Genomic DNA, 16618 nt, shown 5'->3' on the forward strand with positions numbered 1-16618 from the left:
TTTTGCTTAGTTTTCCTAGATATTATCGAACTAGGAAGATGCTAATCACTATATAAATATATTTAGCACAAGATTTATTCATATAATGGAACTAAAGATTCTTTTGATTCATATGACAACCTTTTTTTCACTTGTTGTACAGAGTATTTTGACATATACATTACAAACTTTTGGTTCTTTTTGAACAAAAACTATGGACATCCGACTGTACAAAAACTGCTGCTACTTTTTGTGCAGCAGGGGTAACAATACATGAGTACACTAATATTTAACACAAACGATTCGCCTAAGAGCCTTTCTCTCTCCTACCTTGCTTGCCTTTGTTGAAAATTTAAATACATTACCCTCATTGAAGGGAAAGAAACAGGATGCTTCTTATTCACAATTGAGGACTTGGGAACATTTCAGGGTGTAGAATTTACTGAAATCTCTTGTGGCAAAGGCGAGCTTGATTGGTCTTGATGTGATGGAATAACGAGTCGCTGCAAGGGCTTCAAAGCTACTGCAAGCTGTGCAAATGAAGGTCGCAAATTTGGATCACTGGGAACAATAGGGTAATAAATTAGACTGGATTTAATATTGCAAAAGAGGATATACTCATTGAGTGTAAAGTTCGAGTATATTTTTACTTACGTCTGCCAACATTCCCAAATTATCCTTGCAACCAAGGGATCGACTTCCTTGGGAATGTCAAGGCGACGATTCTGGAAACCAACTGCCCCCACAACTTGCATCGGATTCATGCCACTCCAAGGCAACCTCAGAGTAGCAAGCTCCCAAAGAATGACTCCAAAGCTATAAACATCACATCTATACATTCAACAAAAGATGCCGTTAGATCTAAGCTTGGTTATCTTAACTCTAAGCATCAAGAACAGTTAGCCACAGTCAGAAATTGCCAACGGACAATTTCTACAAAATTAATCAAGTAATTAAAGCAATTATATGTAGACAACAAAAAAAGGCAGATAGCTCAGTAATTAACATGGTGACTTTTTGAGCTGCCATAAAGGTATGTAATTTTAACATTTTCTTATCTTCACCATATTCTCAGAAAACCAACATGACAGCCATTGCACAATCAGATTGAAATATACTAGACTAAGCAATCTGCTAACCAAGGATAAAAAACAGGATTAACTGGAAAAACAACTCACTTCTCATTTGATGGCTCATTGCGAAGTACTTCTGGTGCCATCCACTCAGGCTAAGACAAACAAGGCAATTCAATCAGAGACACGTAGAAAGAACATCAATATAACAAAAGCTGCACATTGTATCAATATCTTCAGAATAAATACTAGGTCAAGATGCTCACTGTTCCCGCAGTTGATTTGGATGATAGAAAGGTATTATGCTTCAAGCGTGACAACCCAAAATCACAGACCTGCATAATTCAATTTTGCTATCAATGAGCGGTTGCACTGCAAGAATTTTACAGCAGCCATCCTTCATCTCGTATTCTTTTCATTAAAAAAGTGCTAGTTTTCAATTTTCAAGTTATACATTTAATACATCAACGACCTGAGTTAGCTGGGAAAACAACAAAAAGGTAGTTTCAAAAAATTCACGCCTTTCTTTTTTTTAAGTTTGTCTTAAGGTGTTTATAGCCAGTGGAATCATTAATTCTACATGGGATAAGATTATGAGTATAAGCGTCCGAATGCAATCAAATGCCAGATAAGATATGTAAATCAGTGTAATCATGCCCCCACAAGGATAGATAACTCATATATAAGTATCTCATAATTGATAAGCAGCCTAAGTGATGCATAAACCAAAGAGGACGTGGTTGAATACTAGCAGCTCCAGAAAGTTTAAAGAAGCACACACACAGACTACAATATTACCAACTTGTTATGACTTCACACTTATGCAGGTTGTATTTGATGATTTTATATATTAAACACATTTAGTTAGTTTTCCACTGTAAAACTAATACTATACAAAACAGTGCTTCATGGGTTAAAAAACCAAAAACAAGTGACCAATAAAAATAAGTTGCCAAGATTAAAGTTTGCAGCAATAAGAAACAAACTAGCAAATCCATAATCTGAGAGAACTGCTATAATGTTATTCATACATAAGCATCGAATCAACAGAAAGAGGAAGTAAGAACTAGCCATTATAGCTCAACAATCAAGCCAACTCCACTAGATCAATAGAGAACTGTCACCAGATTTTGCAATGACTACAGCAAGACTGAGAATGTTTGGGGGAGTAACAATTGCAAAAATAAATATAAAAGAAAAAAATTGGAACACAAAAAATGAAGACATTGAAACATCATTTACCTTCACAGTCCAGTTTTTATCAACTAAAAGATTAGGGGACTTCAAATCACGGTGAACAATCGTAGGTATGCTGGTATGTAGGCAATTCATGCCCCTTGCCTGCCAAATGAACAAAATTTGAAATTATTATATGGTTGTCAGAACATAGATAAAACAATTGCAGAAGCAATAATTCCATACCACATCAAGAGCCATCTTAATTCTACGCTTCTCATCAATTTGGCATTGAGGACGATTAAGAATCTTATATAAGCTTCCTCTGGAAAACCAAATGACATTGCAGAATTTAGAACACCAAATACTGCATCTGCATGTGTGTCAAATGAATACACATGCATGCTAGCAGTCATAGACAGCCAACCTCATATTGTATCTGTGTTAGTTTGCATAATGTTCGTCACATTAAGAAGATAAGAATATGCAATCACAGACTCTTACCTCGGAAGAAACTCGGTAATGATAGAGAGGCTTGGAGGGCGAGTAACAGCACCCATAAAAAGAACAACATTTGGATGACGCAGTCTACGCATTATTCGCACCTTAAGTTAAAGAGCAATAGAAAAACCAGGATCAGTTATTTGGACTTAAAAGCCATGGCCTTAGACATGGAGGTTTGCCATGGCAATTTGTCTCAAGTTTGTATATGGCCAATTATTTAATTGAGAAGAATGAATAAATTAAAATATCTCACAATACATTTTACTATCATTTTGAGACACAAATATAAATGCAGAAAAGTTGCTTACTTCTCTTTTGAACTCAGCCAAAGCAGCACCTGAAAAATCCTGGTCTAGGAACTTCTTTACAGCAACCTCCTGCAGTTCAATAACCATTACCACCCACAAAATGAGAAACTACTTATTCTTTTGATTTTTAAAACAACTCCTAAGTATTTTAGTTCATAACATCACTCCAGAAAAGTATATTTATGGTTCAGTTAAGAACAGGCTATTCCCACTATGATGCCTTTGATAAATAATTCTCTAAATACCTTAAAACCTAATTCCTCTAGCCCTTGGTAGATGACGGCACAGAAGTGACATAAAAAGTGAAAACTGCAATAACTATAAAAGACTGAAGTACAAAAAGAGTATAAACTAACCGTGCCATTCCAATCAGCATGGTAGACCTCTCCATATGAACCTACTCACAATAAAAATTTTAATAAGAATTACAAAACTTCCAAAATAAAGTATAAGTTCTTGCAAAGCAAGTATCAAAAACCTTACTGCATCTAAAACTCTTCAGTTTTCATGAGGAATAAGAAGAGCTCAACTATCAAAAAGGGGAACATTTCCAAAATAACAAACACAATATACAAGTCTAACTAAGCTGACAATTTATAGACAATAATTGACCTTCGCATAATTACAAAACTTGCCACTTGTAATAAAGAACTAAAATGAGCCATATCCATTACCTAGTCCAATTCTTTCACCAATATCCAAGTCTTCCCAAGGAATTTCACATTCACCTACATCTGCATCATCAAATAGTTGATCAACCCTGCCTATGCTGGAATCAACTGATGAACTAAGATTTTCTCGATCCTTTAATTTAAGATTATTCCCCATATATCTCTCCTGTGTGTACTTTCTATGATCATGGAAACCAATCTCATTATCTTGCTCATTAGCCAAGTTCCCTGTGTTATTTTGTAAATCCTGCCCATTCCTGAGATTCTCTTCCTTAAATTTAGTGCCTGCATCCTCAGCCAGTGGTGAGCTATTGAACTGACTGGTAGTAGATGCCAAAGATGACCCAGTACCAGAGGAAGAACTCCTGATTTTATTATCTCTATTAGATATATCAAAATCACCAGGTGAATTAAAACCATGAGGATAGACCTTTTCAGGTTTGGTAGAGCTGGTGGAAGCTGATGATGACTGATTAAAATCATTAGGTTCACGATTGATTTTTGGAAAGAGGCCCTCCATATAATTGTAGTCCTTTTTCTGAGGAACCTCATTATAAGCAGGTCGATTCTTCCACATCAATGGTACTGGTGGTCGCCCCACAACAACATTATTTCTCTGTCTCTGAAACTCATCAGCTTTGGTCTCTGTAGGTTTGTTTTGCAGGGAACTTTTGCCTGTTCCTTTTATCTGGAATGGGTTAAGATCTGCAAAAAGATTTTTTGGGTCCTCTTGACTACTCTGACCATACGGTACTACATTGACATTCTTCCTCATGCCATCACCAACAACATTGGTCCCACGACTCCCTTTATAGACTGAAGTTCCAATGGCAGTTGAAGGAAGATGGTCCAACTGGTTAGGGGTCACTCTGTTAGATAATCCAGAAGAACCAACACCAGAATCACCACTTGCACCTGATAATGAAGGCAAGGATTCTGCATTTCCAGAAGTTGACCCCCAATCCAAGGGCAGACTATTATTGATTGCAGGATTTTGACTACTACCTTCACCGTTAAGTGGCTTTGCTCTTGAGTAAACACCATCATCAGATGACTGAAGAGTTGATATGTTGCTAATTATTGGATTGTATGGCTTAAAAGTAGTATCTTTTACACTTAAAATGTCAGCAGGTATCAGTGTACCAGGAGCTGCCATTAGATCAACCAAAAACTCCCTGGAGGTAAAAAAACACAAGATTAGACCTAAATAGAAGTAATATCAAGTTAAGAAATGAGCACAAACTATAACCTTTCATCCTCCAGCTTTATTATATTTACAGCATCATCCTCAACACCAGTGTAATGACTGCCTTTTACCAGTCTACAAGGTAACCTTATGCTATCTGCCAACACCTACATAAAAGGGCACAGAGAATATAATAATTATAAGTACTTGGAAGGATCACTAAAAGAACCAAGTTAAATCATCCAGTTGGATAATAATTACCTCCGAGCTGAGAGACAGGCAATTTCTGTTTCTATATCTTAACACTTAAATATTAGAACCTGAGGCATAGCCCCATTGTTCTGCCCACCCCCTTTAAAGGGTGGCAGTCCTGCAGGGCAGGGTTCGTAATCCCAGCCCCTACAAAAATTCAAGGGATTATCCCTTAAAAAATTGCTCAGAGAAACAGACATGCTGGCAGAATAGCATATGACTGTTCTGAACCCAATTTTGAAAACTGGGTATAGCTAGAATAACCATATTGATATAGAGAGCTGAAGTCACTGATTAAAGTTCAAAAACTAACCTTGAAGAGTAACGCACGATGCCGAGACAAGCCTATATTTATGGATCCAATAGGCAACACACTTGTATGGCGAGATGTTCTGAGCTCTGTGCTTCTTTCCGTCCATCTGGCCAATATTACATTAGCATCTTTAACAGGTCCACCCATATGTCCTGTAACAAGTTCGGCAAGCCTTTGTACTAGAATACCAACATTGGTTGCAGGGCAATCTAATGCAATACAGTGCACAATTTGCAACAACTCTTCTAGGGCTGGGTCCACTGTTCGATTGACAATTACAACTTCAAAGCCAGAATTCCCCAGATTTGTTTCAAGATCAGCAAGAGATGGCATTTTTCCTTGGATACCTGAATCTGTGGAGAGCCCATATACATCATAAAAACCATCCACCACTCTTTCCTCATAATCAAGGACATTGTATTCCTGGTGAATCAAACAACCCAACCAGTCAATCTACATAAAATAACTCAAGAAATAGCCAGAATGGAAGGCTTGATCAGCCCAAATGATCATAATCAAGTTCCAAACAGTAAATAGTTATATTCCCTAGGCTAGAATGAATCAAAAACTAGTTATAGAAGCAGTCAGAATTTTTATGGATTAAAAGAATTTTGTAGATCCAAAGAGTGGAAGAGATAGCAAGACAACACATGACAGAGTCTAGGAAAGATTGAAGGCCAAAACACCAAACATCAACTAAAGCAAAACGAGCTATACAAAAAGGCCATGACTAAGAGCACATAGAAAACATACTATCAAAGACCATTGATTAACTCCCCAGCTTATAATATGGTTTCCATTGACTTTATTATCTTTCAAAGTCTCCAAGCTACTGATTATATCCTGAAATCTGCAACAGTGACCATTACGAAAACCTAGGTAATAGCTGCTAATTCAGGCTTACCCTCCACTGTTTCACAGGAAGCAAAACTCGAGAGTAACTTGTCCTAACCATCACCAATATCAAACCCAAACACCAGCAAAATCAAATGCTAACCATAAAAATTCAAGCTCATTCACAACAATACAACATGGTTCAATTTCCAGGTATTTCATTTTTCATAAGTAAATCAAGCCAGTACAAACTGTGAACAAAAGCAGATATAAAATATTTTACGTGTAAACTGCCTAATTCTAGTAAAAACACAATTATTTCGAGCTTTTGCCGCTAAAATTTACCATATATAAGAATCCAAAAATCAAATTTAAACCATGACTTGCCCTAATCAATCAATCCAAAAACCAATCACTAGCAGCAACTAAAGTACTAAACACACCTAATTCAAGCTCATTCACTTTAATTAGATTCACCAAATTTACAATTCAACCCTCAAACTATCAAAGCAAGAGAAAACATCTAAAACACTTTTTGCAAAAACCAAGATCCCAAGAAACTATCAAAGCCCAAGTGATAGATGCTAATTCCAGCTTATCCACCACAATTTCACAAGAAGCAAACCAGTACATCATTTTTACCTCATTCAACAGTCACTCGCCCTAATCACCACCAATCCAAACCCTAACAAAAAACCATGCAAATAACCTCCAAATTGAAGCTAATTCACAACAATTCACTATAGTTCAATTTCCAGATATTTCAATTTTCAAAAATAAAGCAACCAACTTCCGAGTCAGATCAAAAACAGATAAAATAACAACAATTCATTACTAGCTACCATTATTCCAATAAAAGGACAATTTATTCAAGCTTTCCACTAAAAGTCAGTACAGTAACTTGTCCGAAACTTTAAAAAAAAAATCATAATTCAGGCACATTCATCCAATTTAATTCGCCAAAATTCCCATTCAATAAAAAAATCAAAAGACCAGAAGGAAAGACTAACCAAAACAAAAAAAAACTTACCCAATACTGCCTGGCCAAAACCTCCGCCGCCACATCATCCTTATCCCTCCCTAACCCTAAATCCATCCGATGATGACTCCCTAAGCTCAAAAGCGTCGCCGCTCGGATCTGATCCTTCTCCGGATCCTCAGAATTCGAAGCACTTATAGCTAGAGCCAACTGCACCTGAAACTCTTCCTCCGTTAACATATAATCCGATGCTCGATTATTCGCGGCCAACGTCGGTGTTTGCGTGCTCAATCCCATGCTCGTCGATACCGGTACCGTCGTCGTGGTCACCGGAGATGATGACATCGACGTTGTTGAAGGACTCCCCGGAGAATTCCCAGACATCGTTTGCTGATGATCGGTAGCGCATGACGCCGACGGCGATGGCGACGTGTCGTTTATCGCAGTCCGATTAGGTTCATGACTGCTTCCTATGTGTAGCTTCTTGAAAATGTGCTTCATTTTTTCTCTTTTTTTCATATCTTCTTCTCTTCTCAGTTTCCCTTACTTCCTCGCATTTTCTCTCACTTTCTTTTACTTTTCATCTTTTTATTTTGGTCTTTTATGGAGGGGTCAAGGGAATGCGTTGGGAGGGAAAACTTAAGGCAGTAGCATATAAGTCTTGGCGGGTAACTAATACGGCTTGAATTTGAGAAATATCTACGAAACTGCCATGCCATCATCCCTAGACGCGCTTTCGGTTGACCATGTCCGAGTGAAGGAACCAAAGGAAATGGTGCACGGTGGCTTCGGCCTTTGCACACGTGGAGGTCAGGGCCCACGTCATTTCTGGGCTTTAATAAGGCCGCGTTTGGGAAACCACTTTATAACATTCCCGTTTTTGATAGAAGGGAAATTATTTTATAAATATAATACAACCAAATTCCCCGTATCTAATAAATTGGTGAAATTTTTAAACTTCACAAACAATTTAAAAAATTCTAATATTTCCATTTAATATATATTTAAAAAATAATTAATTATATAAATTATTAAATAAATATGTGACAATCGTATATAAATCTATTTGTAAAATTAAAAACTTCACCTCTATGTATATATAAAATAATATAATTTATATTTTTTTAATTCATGTAATACGTGTTGAAGACTATGATACATAAATGATATGACTTTCTTAAATTAATTAAGAAAGTGAAATCCATTAAACCCTAAGTTTCCCCACCACATTCTTATGTATTTAAGATTACTAAAATTGAGTAATTACAATTAGGATTGAAATTCTCCCCCTTCGAATGTCACTATGCATAACTTGTTGAACTCAAATAGGAACAAATTAGTGCCTTAATAATTGTATTAATAGGGTTAGGTTTGTGCACTTTAAGGCAATTAAAGCCTCTTAATTTTAGGTTGTTTATTTTAATTATATATATATATATATATATATATGATACATGCATGCTTAATTAAGTTGATATTATTATATCTTTAGGTATGAAATTAATTAAATTCATGCATGTTACAAAAATTATATGTAAATACCCCTATTTCAACTACAAGAATTTATCTATTTATCAATTTGGGATTAACTCAATGAATTTGAGATATGATCAATCTCAATGCATGAATTAATTGTACTTTAATAATTAACATATGGGGCACAAATTTATGAAATTTTAATGATCGGAGTTATGTAGGGACATGAATTTGAGAAAGTGGATATTTTGATTTGATTTGTTATGCGTCATCTAGAAATTAATTAAGACTGAATATATTTATATATTTGAAACAATATACAAAGATAAATTTCAAATTTACTAATTTTTACAAAATATTTTAAATTCAATAGTAAAGAAATAATCATGAAAAATCATATTTACTTTATACTTTATTATACAATTTGCACAAAATTTTAAACACAAAGGTGAAAAACTAATTATTAATTTAATTCGTCAAAAATAAAAAAAATAAGTCAAAGACATTCAACTTTAGGTTATAATACATGTATGACTTTAATGTCACCTTAGTAGGTATATATATATGATTTTATCAATATCGAAGTTGATTTCGTCACTTATTTTTATTAAAAAAAAAATCTTTCTCGAAAAGTTCTAAGTACCGATTTTTTCATCGAAGTTGATTTTGTCATTTATATATATATATATATATATATATATATATATATATATAATTTTTTCATAAAATTATAAGTGTCAATTTTTTAATTTCATGCATGATCTATACCTTTACCCCATATATAAATATATATATATATATAATTCAAAATAAAAATATTGGTCAGCTTTAAATCCAAAGAAAGAAAAGTTGTTCTTCCTTTTCTGAGATGTGGGGGAAGGAATGAAGCATGTGGATTATTATTTTTTCTGTTGATAATGACAAGGATTGCCGGTTCCTAATCACTTTTTTGGGACTATAATATATGGAGACGAACCATACAATAACAAAATAATAATGAAAATGTGGTCCGACTTCTTCTATAAAGTACAATTAAGCTGTGCCCCATTTTGATCGGAGCTAGCATACTATATATATAAATATATGTTAGAGAATTAAAATTACTTTGTCAATAAATTTGTAAATTCTATTTTTAAAGAAAATTTAGAGATTTTGAATTAACTTGAGAATTATTATCGGTGGAATCGATGAATTGTAGGTAATTAGAGAGAGGAATAAGAGTGACGACTATGTATAATTATTAATTGGATTAATTATACATTCGACATTTAAAATATATTGAAATATTTACTAATTTAGTACTTAAAAAAATTGTAATTAAGTATTTGAACTATGATTTTTGTTCATCAATTTGCACTTTTGACTTCGTTAGACAAATCATTGATGTATTAAAGAATAACAAATCACGCGTTTAAAAAATCTATGTCATTTTCAAAAGAAATTCAAAGTTTTTTATTTTTTAAATTAAAAAATAAAAAAATCATAAAAATAATTTTTTTTTTGGGAAAATTTTTAAAAAATTGACATATATGGAGAGAGAAAATGGATGGAGAAAGTAAAAAGAGGGAAAGAGGAGAAAAAAGAGAGGAAAGGGAGGGGCGGCTCGACAACAATTTATTTATAATTAGATATCAAATAGATAATTAATTTTAATTAATTCATTATTACCTATCTCGACAAATGAATAAAGAAATAAAACAAAATTCTTTAAACCTTTTGTTCTAGAAAAAAAAAATATAATTAAGGGTCATTCAATTCTTTTATAGGAGAGGTCCCTTCGAAGAAACTATGGGGTAAGCCAAATTGGAGTTGGTTGCCTTTTTTTTTTTTAAAGTCAAAGGAAAATATAAAACTGATAAAGACCTCTTTTGATGAAAATCTTTGCTTTTGTTGCATTAATTAACTCTATTTGTCGCTAATGAAAGTTCCATCTCATTTCTTCCTGCAAGAATTTCAATTCAGAGTTGAATTTTTAAGGAGAAATTATTTATTTTAAAATTAATTTGTAAAATTTTATATTAAAAGCCTTTCCCTACCTAAAACCTTTCGAATATTTTTAGTCGGAAATTGATTTAAACAAGGGTCGATTAAAATCTTTTTCGATAAAGTCAAGCTTTGAAGAAGGGTGTGCATTGATAAATTTTTATTTTCAGTACTATGATTCAAACTTAAAATTTTTATGTAAATATATATATTTTATTTTATTTTTATTTTTAATTAATCTAAACTTCCGAGCGACGAATTCGGATTAATTTAGATTTGGATTTGAATTTCTTTAGCATCAATAGAACGAAAGATTCACTCCTTACATTTATTTTTTACATGATAAATTAATGTAACAAAAACTCAACTATTTATATAGTTTTGGGTCCTTTATGTATGAACATAGGAGAGCTAGTCAAGTACCAATATCCCTAGCAAAACTACTAATTAATCCCCATCATTCTATCTTCACCCACATCCCAGAACTTGGTACACCGGCATGCAGCACAAACAACAGATAGTATCCCGGCGGAGCAATCTCAGCCGTCGACGGCCCGACCATGCTTAAACCATAAGCATAGGGCGCCGGCGGAAGAAGGGTTGTCACGCCAACAATCTTCAACACTACCATCCTTTGATTCATTGCAAAAGAATGTGTTGTGAATGATGGTGCAACAATCCTCACAGACAAAACACTAGCTGTTAGATAATCTTTCACACTAAAACTCAGCCAGAAGGACTTCCCATACCTTATTTTCTCATCTAAGGACAAAATTTGAGGCCTGATTGGATCATACTCTGGGGATAAATATGGTGGCGAGAAAGATTCCAGGCTTAAATCAGTAGGGAACTCCACGTTTGTGAAGTTGTAGAAAACATGGGGGTTGCTTCCACCAACTAGTATACGCCCATCGGTTAATAGTGTGGCTGATGAATGGTACAATCTTGGTCTCGGGGATGGTGACATCACTGAGAAACGCCAGTCAGGGCGGTCGCCGGACGGGCGGTAAATGATCGGCCTGGTGACCGGACCTCTGCCTAATTCCCAGCCGGCGGTACCCATTTCTGCTCCGTTGATTATCAGCACGTCGCCGGACGGCAAAAGTATCATGTCACCCATGACTCGTGGCACTGGCATGTCTTCCATGACCCAACTAGGGTTTGCATGGGAAACCTTGAGCCTCCCGCATGTGGATGTTGCACGTATGAAATTCCCTTGCGTGGCTTGCGTAAATGAACCCTTCGGTGCACCTCCGCACACCATGATTTCGGGTTCGATGGCCTCGTTTTGATCATCCAAAGGGAGCAAAACGGATGATCCTGAGCTTGGGTAATTACGCGGATCGCCACCAGGTATCTGAGGGAACTCTTTCACTACTCTGTTTTGATTATAATCAAGCAATATTGATCTCGTATTAGCGAAAATGAACAAGTTTCCATCTGGCAGAAGGTGCAAAAATGGATACAAATTGTTCTCCATTTGATAATCGTTTGTCTCTCTCAAAAAATTCAGCCCAAAAATATGATCAGTACTTGAACCTGAGGACTTGCCTTCAATATCATGAGGATAAAACTCATAATTGAACTGTCGTCTCCCACCAACAATTATTATTCGACCATCTGGTAAAATTTGGTTACTAGCATACCATCTTCGCTGCAGTAAAGAATGTGGGAACTCAATCCAATCACAGTATTCATCGGTACAAGGAGTGAAAGTTCGAATATTGCGATCACCATCATTGTAGCCACCGGTTTGAACAAGAGTTCCATTAGGGAGAACTGTACCAGAGGAGCACCAAGTATCAGTTTGAACCATCAAGGGACGAAATGCATTGGTGCTGATATCATATAGGATTGAGTGAGCTGTGCAGTCAGTTTGGAGCACGGTGTCGGAACGATCAATCCGGCAAAGGCCACTGGGGAGGGAAAGATTGGAAGGGCCGAAATCGGTGCGGTCAAAGATGATAACCTTGTTGTTATGCAAAAGTTGCATATGCATGGCAGATATCCCCACACTTGCATGTAATAGCTGCCACGCACCTTGGCGGCCGGCAGGGTTCAATGGAAGGACTTGGGATGTTACTAGGGAGAACAAATAGGAAAATGAGAGTGAACAGAGAAGGGATTTGATCATGTTGGTGGCTATTAGGTGAAGGAAATAGAGAGAAGGAGGGGATGTGGTTGGAGTTGCTGGTGTGAGAGAGAGGAGGGAGTTGGTTTAGAGTGAAGTTGATCAAGAGATGAACTATATATTAACTAATTTTGATGATCATACAATAAGGAGAGGAGTTAGGGATGAATCATAATCTTCGGTATAAAGGTTGCACTTCTTGAGTGTATTTTAACTTCAAGAAATAAGATAGTAAAAGCATGCCTATCATCCTGGCCCAAATAGGGTTCATCTGCTTAGTAAGTTCAGAAAATGTAGGCCAGGAAAGTTAAAATCAGTGGAGTCATCAGCATGCCCAAATTCATACTAAATTTCACTCAATGGTCTTTAATCAAATTCAGGAACATGTGAAGAAAGAAAAGGGGTTATGTAGGTTTGAGACTTAATAAGTTCTTAAATTGGGGTGCAAAACAAAATCCAATCTAAAAAATCATATCAATTCGACCTGGGAACAAGACATTGGTAACCTTCTTTCGATATGTTATTAAAAAAGAATTGCAAACACTAATAATTAGCACACCAAAAATGTCTTGAAAAACATTTATATATACCGCCAAGGAATGGTAAACAGGGGGGGGACTAGAAGATACAGCCTAATTCCTTCTTCCCTTGTTTCTTCTGGAAGAGACTACTACCCAACCGTCTGCTGCTTCAGCTGCCTGGTTTGGCCCTGGCTCATCAGTTGGCATACTGACTGGATTCAAACTTGAATGAGAGTTTGGTACATCGACCATCATGTTTGTTGTGTTGTCAGCATCCATGCTATCATCTTCATCATCGTCATTGTCATCATCCTCATCTTCCTCAGTAGACTAGCATAAAATATGGATGCATAAGAAGAAAATTAACAAGAAGGAAACCATTTCAACTCCTAAATCTTCATCTACAATAACTTGGTAATACTGAATACATAGTTAGCAAGGAATCCACCATGTACGAATAAACTGACCATAATTTCTGTAATTTTTCTCCATGTGGAAAACGAGTTTATGAAAACAGCATGCGCAGACTTTTCAATAATTCTACAATCCAATCAGAGTTACTATTTTTTGAGATGTCATAAAGAACATTTTTCCTTGGGGTCCACCAGTATAAACCATTCCATTTCAGATTTATACAATCCATTATAAGGAAGAAAGCTAATGTTTCTATTCACATCTGCAACAAATTTAAGGAGTACTCTGCCTTTTCTTTGTGTTTGTTGGTACCTTTTCAATAGCAAAATATCAATGGAAAGAGGCTTGGCAGGTGCAGAGTTGAAGGAAACCCCAAAGCATGAAGCATGGATAATGTCTTTTTTCTCTTTTTTCCCCCCATTTTATTAATTTTCTATCAAGTTTCACAATGACAATAATATCCTAGCCTTCCTATTGAGTATAACAGAACCACACAAGGATAAAATAACCAGAGCTCATGAATAAAACTGAAAGTGAAAGATGGTGATCTCCTTACTTAAAGGTTCAGACACAATTTAGTATCTCACACCCTATAAGAGTTTCTTACAGCACCTGAGAATTCTTTTTCATATGATTTGTAATGCAACTTTCGTACTGTGCCAACATAGCAACTAAGCATCAAAACCAAAAACCCAAAGAAGCAAGGAAAAGCAGGAAGAAAAATTCAACGGATACAGTAGCATATAGTACATTATATTCATCAAGAAACACATTAATAGGCGTTAAGGGTTTAAACAAGAAAGTACCGGTCTGACATGAGCAACTGGCGGAGGATTAGTTGTCCTCAGTTTTTCAACAGACTGATAATTACCTTCCAAACATTCTTCATGCATAATCATTAACTTCTCTGCCACCTGCAAAGAGTCAAAGAAATTGAATTATCTCTCATGAAGCAAAAAAAGAGCAGAAATCCACACCTTTCAAAAATATATCCAACACTAACTACTACGTTACATGTACTCTAATCCCAGTGTTGGACACGGGTACGTCATGTTTTTAGTAATTTACTAAATTAATTTAAACCGTTCAAGAGGTCTCAGACATGGTTACGCAGGTTAAATGACAATTAAAAATTGCATGATAAACAAAAGCAACTACACATAACAATGAAAATAATGATACAAACGGTTCAAAATATTATTAAACTTAATTTAGACACAGAATTTGAACCTAAAATGTTGATTACCTTTCGAATATTCACAAATCTATACTATGAATACTCTCCTTTATGCTTCAGCTAGTACATTTCCATCCGAAAAAAGAAAAGGAGCATTCATGCTTTATTTTTTTATCAAATTACAATGAATCAACGCAATTAGAATGATGGCTAAGGCATAATTTAGGTAATTTTTACGAAATTCATCACAATTAGACTACCTAAAATAAAAATTTAATCGATGTAAATATCCTCAAGTGAAGGCAAGAAAAAAATGGAAAATTGAAAATACCTCCTCAATGCTGCCGTCATCAACATCTGTATTAAGACTATGCAAGCCTTCATGGAGAATATTCTCTAAATCATCTATATAAAGCGGCTCAGCTGAGAAATTAAAAATCAAAATAAAAGAATCAAATTTAATTACAGATATTGCGAAAATAAAAAAAAAGACTGATTTTTGAATATAGATAAAAATTAAAAGGTGACCTCTTTTGGTATCGGTGAAGAAGGAGATGACGTCGGAGTAGAGCATGTTGGCTTTGCCGCGGGAGTCACGGCCGCCCCACTCGTTTTCGACGGCGGCGGTGAGAGCCCACCATCGCGAGAGTATTAAGCCTATTCCTTCTTGGAATATGAGAGTTGATTCCGCTGTTAGTTTTTTCGTTTCCATTGATTTCTCTCTTCCTTTCTCCCTTTGTCTTTGTGGCTTTGTGTCCGTGCGTGTCTTAGAACTGAAAACTAAAACCCTAGGATTTTATATGAACGAAGAGGGCTTGTTTGGGTTTGAGGATAGAAATGTCCGAGTCATGGATAAGCTTCGTGCGGGGTTAACTTTTCTTTTTCAAATATTTATAAAAAAATTAATGCCAAACAAAAACATTTTATAAATAATAATAAGAAAGAATAAGTTTAAATTAAAAAAATTATAAATAATAATAAATAAAATATAATTATTTTAAAGTACCGATACTTTTTTAAAGAATTTTTTTCATATTATAAAGTATAGATTGTGTTTTTTTCTTTAACTTTTAAAATATAAATTAATTCATTAAAATGATATATTTGATTTTTTATTTTAGAATTATTATAATTTTAATCATTTATGATCGCACCTCCCCTTTCACAAATATTTTTTCTTTCTCTCTCATTTGATAGCCCATCTCTCTCCCTTTTAACCCCAATCTCTTCTTTTCCCTAAACCTTTATGAAGTCTCCTAAAATTGATAAAGCCTCATTTTCTTCCTTTTTTTTTTATCTTTTTTGTTTTTTTCAATTACTTTTGTATTTGGATTTTTTAAGTTTTTTCGATTGATGTTTTTATTAATGATTTATAATTTTTATTTGGATTAATAATGCTAGTTGATTTTTTTTACTAGGGTGGTCGTTGTTTTGACTTCTAGATAGCAAAATATATATATAAAAAAACCTCATGTTAAGATATGAAAAACGATTTTAATACCCTGTGTGCTAGAATCATTATAGTTTAGATGGGATGGATCGGGTTTAAGATCGAATTTAGGATTTTAACCAAGTCTAACTCAAAAGTCAAAAGTCCTTTTATTAATATTTTTTGCATTATCTATTTTTTTGTTATTAAAA

The 16618-nt window shown here is 34.9% G+C and overlaps 3 protein-coding genes across 3 annotated transcripts; all 3 read right to left on the minus strand.

The window, feature by feature from the left end:
- Window positions 84-7884, minus strand: LOC18600256 (serine/threonine-protein kinase EDR1). Its single transcript, XM_018121814.1, has 13 exons — window positions 7327-7884; window positions 5463-5885; window positions 4961-5064; window positions 3715-4886; window positions 3397-3437; window positions 3041-3109; window positions 2733-2833; window positions 2475-2553; window positions 2295-2393; window positions 1319-1387; window positions 1158-1207; window positions 634-810; window positions 84-540 (listed from the first exon to the last, which is right to left on the minus strand). The coding sequence occupies exons 1-13, from the start codon at window positions 7792-7794 to the stop codon at window positions 405-407; spliced, it is 2988 nt and encodes a 995-aa protein (XP_017977303.1). The 5' UTR covers window positions 7795-7884; the 3' UTR covers window positions 84-404.
- Window positions 11180-12838, minus strand: LOC18600257 (aldehyde oxidase GLOX). Its single transcript, XM_007030591.2, has one exon. The coding sequence runs from the start codon at window positions 12731-12733 to the stop codon at window positions 11192-11194; it is 1542 nt and encodes a 513-aa protein (XP_007030653.2). The 5' UTR covers window positions 12734-12838; the 3' UTR covers window positions 11180-11191.
- On the minus strand, window positions 13253-15816 carry LOC18600258 (pre-rRNA-processing protein TSR2 homolog). Its single transcript, XM_018120684.1, has 4 exons — window positions 15506-15816; window positions 15309-15400; window positions 14607-14714; window positions 13253-13716 (listed from the first exon to the last, which is right to left on the minus strand). The coding sequence occupies exons 1-4, from the start codon at window positions 15687-15689 to the stop codon at window positions 13498-13500; spliced, it is 603 nt and encodes a 200-aa protein (XP_017976173.1). The 5' UTR covers window positions 15690-15816; the 3' UTR covers window positions 13253-13497.

Source organism: Theobroma cacao, chromosome 5 (genome assembly GCF_000208745.1).
Source record: "Theobroma cacao cultivar B97-61/B2 chromosome 5, Criollo_cocoa_genome_V2, whole genome shotgun sequence".
Taxonomy (NCBI): Eukaryota; Viridiplantae; Streptophyta; class Magnoliopsida; order Malvales; family Malvaceae; genus Theobroma; species Theobroma cacao.